This window comes from Excalfactoria chinensis, chromosome 4 (assembly GCF_039878825.1).
Source record: "Excalfactoria chinensis isolate bCotChi1 chromosome 4, bCotChi1.hap2, whole genome shotgun sequence".
Classification (NCBI taxonomy): domain Eukaryota; kingdom Metazoa; phylum Chordata; class Aves; order Galliformes; family Phasianidae; genus Excalfactoria; species Excalfactoria chinensis.
In genome coordinates this window covers 25,187,795-25,196,335 of record NC_092828.1, presented here as the reverse complement: position 1 = coordinate 25,196,335, position 8,541 = coordinate 25,187,795, and the positions used below count along the sequence as shown (strand labels likewise).

General features: G+C 45.7%; 2 protein-coding genes across 4 annotated transcripts in view; both read left to right on the top strand.

The window, feature by feature from the left end:
- The first annotated feature begins 161 nt into the window (after window positions 1-161).
- On the top strand, window positions 162-5,618 carry PDCL2 (phosducin like 2). The gene is made up of 6 exons (XM_072334469.1): window positions 162-311; window positions 1,960-2,080; window positions 3,771-3,861; window positions 4,550-4,693; window positions 4,934-5,142; window positions 5,455-5,618. Exons 1-6 carry the CDS (start codon window positions 162-164, stop codon window positions 5,616-5,618), a joined length of 879 nt encoding a protein of 292 aa, XP_072190570.1.
- Window positions 5,619-8,363: 2,745 nt separating this feature from the next.
- Window positions 8,364-8,541, top strand: part of CLOCK (clock circadian regulator) — a 50,359-nt gene continuing 50,181 nt past the window's right edge. For all 3 annotated transcript variants that reach the window (XM_072334923.1, XM_072334925.1, XM_072334922.1), the window contains exon 1: window positions 8,364-8,494. The gene's annotated coding sequence lies outside the window, so the exon portion shown is untranslated. The remainder of the gene's footprint in view (window positions 8,495-8,541) is intronic.

Here is an 8,541-nt window from a genome sequence, read left to right as displayed (position 1 = left end):
CACTGGCTGGTCACAAGGTGAGCAGAACTCAGCACCCCTCCTGCTCGTGTGATCAGCCGAAGGGCAGAGCACTGGCTTTCACACACTGTGCTGTCGCCTAGCCCCACACCATACTGGCGCACCACGGATCTCGCGCTGTACCAGCTGCCCCTATGAGGTAAATGGAACCGTTAGAACCCGGTTCTGCCCCAACCGCCGCCGTGAAGAGCGGCAGGGCTGCGGGAGGCCATGCAGGTGGGTGCGAGACTGAGGGCCTGAGGGAAACCGGGGGAAATGGGGAGCTGCCGGCTGGGCAGAGGCCGGAGGGACGGGTTGGGCCATGAGCAGAGCGGCCTGCACTGTGTTCCCTTTTGTGAAGGGGGCCTATTGCCTGAAGTGGATTACATCCACTACTTTTCAGTCAAAGAAAGAGCAAACATTGCCTGTTCTAACTTTACTCACATATAAAAATGTAAGCAAGGAATTAAGCTTGCTACTGTACTTTCCAGGCTGAGCAATAAAATCAGCTTCTCAGTGGTAGAATGCTGCAGAAAATACTTCTCCAAATAACATACCTATTTGCAGTGGAGTTGGCATTCCTGGTTCAGAACCTGAATGTCTGAGTGTTGCAGAAGGAATCAGTTGAAGCATTCTGGTACAAAATCCCTTTCTCTCAGCAATAAGCTCTAGATGCTTGTGAGGCCAGAGTGCTGTGTGAGCAGTGTGAGTTGGGAGCAGCGCTGAAGGCCTGCTGAGCCCATGCAGGACTGGTGCAGGAGCTGCCTGGAGCTGCTGCCACCTCCTGCCTGCTCCAGCCTATGGCAGAGGTAAAGGCCACCTTGCAGACCCACTGTGCTTCCCAGGGAGCAACAGGATGGTGCTCTTTACTGTCTTAGCAGGTTTCCTATTTCTTTACATCTGAGATGCAAAAGAATTTGTTTTATCATTACAAAATTCCTGGAAGTGTTTATATCTTAGCATTTGATTTGTGGTATCATTAGAACTGTGTTGTTGTATTCCTGCTAAGCTCTGTAATCTGTTGAATAAAAGCAAGGCAGTTGCTGGCTGGGAAGGCAAACACATCACTCGCAGCCATGGTAATGACATAATGCAAAGCCCGGGTGTTTCCTCAGGTAACCTTTTTGTAATGCAATGTTTGTTCATTTGATGCTGCATTATTACGAACGCCATCAAATATTTCTGGTATACAAAAATCTATTCAGGCCTTTCTTCATGGAGGTTTTCAGGCTGTATTTCAAGGTAAAAAATACAACACCGATTAACAACCTGTTTTAAAATCTGCCTAGCATTTCCAGTCCTTGTGAAAGACATCCTTATGTGTTGCAGCCCAGTTAAAATATTCTTTTAATGTGATAATCTGAGAATAAATGCAGCCTTACAAATAGATGAGGTTCCTTTATCTTAATTAAATTACTACAAATGTAGGCTTAATGCCTACAGAAGTCACATGCTATAAATAGGGTTATGTTAACATATTAATAATAATCATTCATTTAAAAGTGCCCCCACCTTTTTTCCCCCCTGATTCTAGGCATGTTTCTGTATGTTTATACAATATGTCTGTAGTTTATTCTCAGTAGCAACATAAAAACACTGATACAAAATTCTTGCAGTATTTGTTTAAGTAAGCCGTGGATGGTTCTGGGTTTCTGAAGCAGGTTTCCACCTGTCTCCTAGAAAGCTTCAGCAGGTGTTTTGGATACTGATTTCTTTGTCTAGACCTACATTTTGAGGGGTTTTTTTCTCTCCCATCTTCTTGCTGGTTTCTGTTTAGAACTGAAGGATGACAAATGGGAAATCACGGTAGAGAATGGACTGTTAAAGTATTGCAATCTCTAAGTACCGATTTCCAGTTGTTACATCCTTAACATGTGCCAGAGTGAAAAATGGCTGTGCTTGGTCAAAATCAATCGGAAGACTGATTTGTCAGTTTAATTTTGTTCCATAATACCAAAACAGGACCCAAATGAAGATACCGAATGGAACGACGTATTAAGAAAGTTTGGAATCCTTCCTCCAAAAGAAGAGCCAAAAGATGAAACTGAAGAAATGGTTTTACGCTTGCAGAAAGAAGCAGAAGGCGAGTCAAATTTCAAATACATGCTATTAGAATAATGACACTTGAAACACAGAAGTGTGTGGTGTGAGGTTCATCCCCACGGTGGGAACCTTTCCTGCTGCAAGGGCCATCCTTTGCTATCTCTTCCAGTCAAAGTTAAGAGAACATTCATAGACCACAGATCAAAAAGAAACAAGAATGGAAAGAACGTAATCTGGCTTGTTTTCCCTCAAAGCAGAGTCAGTTATAAATATCCAATTCTCAGCTGTCAAAGGTTACCCTAAAATCTACCGGCACCCATGACAGGGGTATAGACGGCCTGCAGGGCCGCTATCCCAAAAGGAAAAGAAAACAGGGAAAGAGAAAATAAATACAGCGGCAGCGATCTAAAGAGGCACACTATTTTACTAAATACTATATCAGAATACAGAATAACACAATATAATGCAATATAATTGGAATTAAGGCTAACAAATCAAGTAAAATAAGAGTGAGTCCCAAAACCGAGAGGCCTACTGTAACTCTAGGCGAAACGGCTGGAACGCTTCCACACACTCCCCCATGGCTGGCAGGATCCGAGAGAGCGAGTCCAGCACTGAAGTGAGATTATATAGTCCTGGTCATATGACTGACCGTGGTGCTCCCTGGGACATGTAGTCTTCTTTCTGTGAGCAGCAGATTCGTCAAAATTATCTATGCTTAACATGATGTTATGATGTGGAATACTGATAGCAAAATTACAAAATTGCAAAACCATGACATCAGCAAATGTTCATTTAATTGGAATTGTAAAAACTGATTTTTCACAGAGACTGTGGAAAAAAAAAATAATGTATTTTCACTTTCTTTGTAGATACCTGAAAGTACTACAGAATCATTACTGCAGCTGTCATAGAATTATAGAATGGGTTGGGTTGGAAGGAACCTTAAAGACCATCCAGTTCAAAACCCCCTGCTGTGAGCAGGGTTGCCGCTCACTAGATCAGGTTGCTCAGGATCCCATCCAAACCCAGCCAAATTTTTCCAGCCTCCACTTTCTATAATTTCCACTTAAAGGATAGAAAGCATTAAGGTGTGGGAAACTGAAGTGGCACCACAGACTGGTCCTCTTGGTTCCCACTACTTTCCTGCAGGCAAACATTTTTCCATAGAGCAACAAAGGCTCTTGTTTAAATGTGCTGTAGGAATTGTCACTTTCTGACAAGTTTTAGACTTGAGCTGAAAGGCAAGTTACAACTTGTTCAGGGGTTTTCAGATTCTACAGAGTTCTAGTCACTATTACAGAGCAGAGAAAGTTGTCTCTTCAGTAGTAGACTCTGCCAAATTCTTACAGGCAGCATTGATCAGGATATTGTTTGTATAAAAATACAGCTAAAATACACAATAATAATAATAATAATAATAATAATAATAATAATAATAATAATAAATGGTAGCATGACATACCACTCTGCATCATTTTAGTTTCTGTCATTGAATGATTTGGGTTGGCAGGGACCGTAAACATTATCTCATTCCACCCTGCCTGCCATGGGCATGGACACCTTTTACTAGGTCAGGTTAGTCAAAGCACCATCTAGCCTGGCCTTGAACACCTTCTGAAATCAGCATCTCTTTCATCGATTCCATGTCTGTATAATAATTTCCATACATTTAAAATGTGCAAGTGCTTTAGAGAACAAACTATTTTTTGTTGTTGTTTTGTTTCTAGTGAAACCATATGAAAGAATGAGTCTTGAAGAATTAAAAGAAGCTGAAGATGACTTTGATGAGGCTGATAGGAAGGCGATTGAGATGTACAGGTGTAGTAAGATTCCTATATTAAGATACAATGAGACATCCTTTCCATGACATACCATATACTGTTCCTGTTCTGTGTGTAAATTATGATGTATTGCTGCTGAAGTGTAATAATGTTGCACATACCCTTAGTCTTGCGGGTTCTACAGTGGCTTTCAGTCAGTACAATGAATAGCTTCTTGTAGTTGAACACATCTCAAGAAGGCATTTTCATTTTCTGTTTTCTACTTTGCAATTATTTTTACAGATGAAAGCTGCCATCTACTGGTTCCACATTCCAGTTTTCATGAAATATTGTAATGTGTTGTATCACATTTGTACATTAAATACTGGTAGTTCACACTCAAACTACTGATGTTTAGAATGATGAAGATGATTTGCACCTGTATGGTGCTTTGTGCTTTTTCTCAGGTGATTAAAGCACTTTGCAGTGTTTGTTTCTTAAGTTTCCCAAAGTTGAAGCTGATGTAAAGACCTTCTTAGTTTTATGTTCGTATACTATTTGTTACCTTTATTCAATAAGATTAGCATAGAAACTCTTCTAGCTCTGAAATGATACTGAAGACCTTGAGCTAGAGTGTTGCTCAAGACGGGTTTTTAGAAGGAATTGATCAAAACGTACTAAATATTATTAAAAATGCATTTTAAATGTTTCAAATAGACTTATTTTTCTTACTGCCTTCTAATTAGGCAGCAACGCTTGCAAGAATGGAAATGTCTTCAGAGGAGGCGAAAGTATGGGGAGCTGAGAGAAATCAGCGGGGAGCAGTACGTTAAGGAAGTTACAAATGCTCCTGAGGATGTTTGGGTCATAATTCATCTTTATCGGTCAAGGTAATTACTTTCTAGTTTCAGGTACTGAGTACATCAAAACAGGGAGTGCAGCTGGTGATTAGACAGGAATACTAAGAGGAATGAAACACAGCAGACTATCAAACAGCAGCTGGTTGGAGGCAATGGAAATGACTCCATTGAGCACGGGACCTCCTGTCAGCCAAGTTGCCGACATCTAAGCGCTTACTGGGCAGGAGGGAAACAAAACAAAACCTCTTATACCCTCTTATCCTTTCCTAGCATCCCAATGTGCCTACTAGTCGATGAACATCTCAGCCTCTTAGCCAGAAAGTTTCCGGAAGCCAAGTTTGTCAAAGCCGCTGTGAACAGCTGCATCCAGAGTTACCACGACAGGTGTTTACCCACAATATTGATCTACAAAAACGGTGAAATAAAAGCCAGGTTCATCGGGGTAGCTGAATGCGGCGGGATGTATCTTAAAGTGGAAGGTAAGGGAAATACTTCCGAGTAATTCACTTTATAGAGAAGAATTACATTGTTTGTAATCGTTAGATCTAAAGATTGCCGCTTAAAAGGAAAAGATCAGAATATTTTTGTAGGGAGGACAACAAAAAGCCAAGAATAATTCATGTAATCCTGCAGTGCTAAGAACTTTTGGCAAGCATAGGTATTTTACACCAACACAGTTAACATTAACAGGTTTTTTTCTTGCTGTTGAGATACAGCTTGGTTCTTTTACAAAAGCCCTTAAGTGAAAATGCATTGCAATCAACAGCGTAAATTGTCACTTGTTGTTACAGAGCTTGAATGGAAGCTAGCAGAAGTTGGAGCAATTGAAAGTGACTTAGAAGAAAACCCCAAAAAGGACATTATAAATCTGATGACATTATCGATGCAAAGCATTTCTGTTCGTGAAAACATCAGTACAAAAGGCAGCGATGTACTGAAACCACTTATTACTTGAGGATGAGTTTTCCACGCAGGTAACCTGCTCAGGCTCAAACCAGCACAAACGTAGCTTTCTATTGCATTTGGGAGTCTGAAACAATAAAAAGGGATTTTGTTTCACTTGTATGTTTTTCTGCTTTGATTTTTAGTAGAAAACTTAACGTAGAAAATGAAAGCCCTGCTTATTTTCTGGATTCCCGGAGGCAGCTCCTGTGGATGCTGGGAGCCTGCATTCCTCTTTTCAGAGTGCTCCAATGGAAGAGGAAGGGGAGGAGGCTGTGAGCTCTTTGGCTGTAATCCATACTTTATTCCTCTTCTTTGACTATGAGAGGTGAATGCTTGACTCCTTTAACTCACGGTGAAACAACTGTAGTGGGTTTTTACTCTAAATACTTTCTTAGTTCCCCCCCACTGAACTGCTGATCTGAAGAAAAGGATGCGTACATTGATATAAAAACAGGATTTAGCCCTGGATGTAATGACTAATGATTTCTGCTTGCTTGACAGGTATGCAAGAATTTTTCTCTAGCGCCAAGGATTCTCTTTGCACTCTCCTAATGCACACAGCTGGATCAGTTGTTCCTTTGCAGTAAAAATAAGGGCATACTTTGCGAAACAGTTCATGGTCCATGTGTATATAAGCCAAGCAAAACTATGTCAGTGAATGAAGTGAGCACACTCCTGATTTGGCATTTTTATTTATCGCGAGCAGTGAACCAAATTGGATATCACAGTTGTTGGGTTTTTTTTCCAATGACTCAATTAAAAAAGAACCCAAAAACCTCAACGTGCTAAAGATTATACAGACTCGACATGGTTTACTGCATCAGTATGCAGGAAGAAAACAAATGGTTCGCTTAACATTTGGCATGAAGGTACCACAGGAAAACAAGAAAGTGAACATCAGTGTTTTCTTTTTAGCCAGGAGGATAAAGCAGTTATAAGCAGGTATCTGCTGTCAGGTATGGAACTGGAAGCTTATAGTTTACAGATTCACATAGGACAGACAGATGCATTGCAGAGTTAACAGCTTCTCTGCCACTTAAACTCATACTAGTTCTAGTTTTTAAATGCAAGCAGGTCATCAGCGATGTCTGATACGAATCCCCAGGCAACGCTGGTATTCACCTGAGGTGACTGCTGTGAAAAGGGCGCTACCACCCACTTCCTCCTCGCAGCAAACCTCCATTACGCATGGAGGGTTTGCAGCATTAGAGGAGCACGCAGCACTCACTGTAAACTCATAATCCGACATCTGCAGACTATGCTGCCCCTAACACAACCATCACAGCAAACTCACATTGACCACCAGGATTAGGGACACAGTGTTTCTCGGTGGAAATAACCTCACAGAACTACTACTACATTTCTAAGCTTTTTGTCCTGTTCCTTCAGAAGGCCATAAAATATTTTCCAAGGTAACACATTAAAAAGCACTGCCTCAGTTAAGCTACGGCAGGCAGAACGTGCAGCAGTGTGATCTGCACAGCCTGGCAAATCTGCAAACATAAGACGTGCAAGCTTCCAAGAGAGGCTTGGCACAGCAGCACTGCAGTAGGTTGATGCTGCTCTCTGCAAGGTGTATTTTGAGGGAAGAGATGCTGCATGTATGTCTACCACATTTTCCTGCAGGATTACTACTGGCTACCCGAGGTCGTGTGTCAAATTCCATGCGTGCAGCTAACTTCAGCCTGCAGGCTTCTTGGCCGTGTCCTCGTTCTGGTAATAACACCTTCGTGTTGTTTCTGTGTCTTCTGGAGGTTTCCCATCCTCACACTACCTGTGTACAGCCACGAGGCGGCTCTAACAGGAAAATCAGCCTACCTGAACAGCGATCCAGAAATGAGATTTGGGAGCCAAATCAAGTCCCTTCCTTCGCTGCAGGCACCTGATTGACGGCGGCCGTGTTTGTAGCTGTTGGCTGAACTGCGTTCCACAGCGCCCTGCAAAGTCCGCAACACCAACACAGCCCGCAGTTCGTACGAGCTTTAAAAACCACGCGCGGGCATACAAAGGAAAGCTAACATTTATTAGCAGACAGTCCCGCCGCCTCCAATTGCAGCCGCACGTTCCCGCGCCGACACAACGTATTTTCCGAACACGCAATACAGCGGATTTCCACAGGCGCTGAGATTCCCAGCGCTGCCGGGGCCGCTTCCGACGTCTGACAGCTGAGGCCGCCTCGCAAAGCGGCGCTAAACGCCAACGCGGAGATGCTGCAGGCTGACCCGCGAGCTCCGCCCGCTCACCCGCACCGACAGCAGAAGCGGCGGAGCGGGACGGCGCGGGGCTCCCCCCGATCCGCGGCAGCACCGCTCAGCGCGACCTTCCCGCGGGCACGACGCCCCCCCCCCCGACGGGCCCGGCCCCGCCGCCGGGCTCTCACCCCCGCACGGGCCGTCGCCGGCCCCGGCGCTCCGAGCCGGAGAGGCGGCGCTGCGGGGCCGGGATCCCCGCTCCCCGCCGACACGGCGCCCGCCGCCATTTCCTCCTCGGGCGGAGCGGGGTGAGGCGAGGCGAGGTGAACTCGGGTCAGGAAGACGCGGCGCTCTCCGCGCCTGCGCGGCCCCCTCCCGCACCCGGCTCCTCGATCTCGCGCACGCGCGGAAGGGCGCCCCGCTGGCTCGCGCGTCCGCCCCTCCGCCCGTCGGCTCTCCGCGCACGCGCAGACGCCGCGCTCCGGAGCGAAGGGCCGCGGTGCCGCGGCTTGCAGTGCGCCGTGGCGCACGCGCGGTGGCGCGAGGCGCCGCGGCTGCCGGCGGTGGGCTCGGCGGCGCAGGCGCGGTGTCGGGGATTGGCGGGCCCGGCTGCCGGCGCTGCTGCCGCCGGAGAAGGCTGCGTGCCGGCGGCGAGCGCGGGGCTGCGCGCTGGGAGCGGCGCTCGCCGGGAGAGGTCGGGCGGGCGGGCGGACGGTCAGCCGCGTTCGGGAGCGGGGCGTG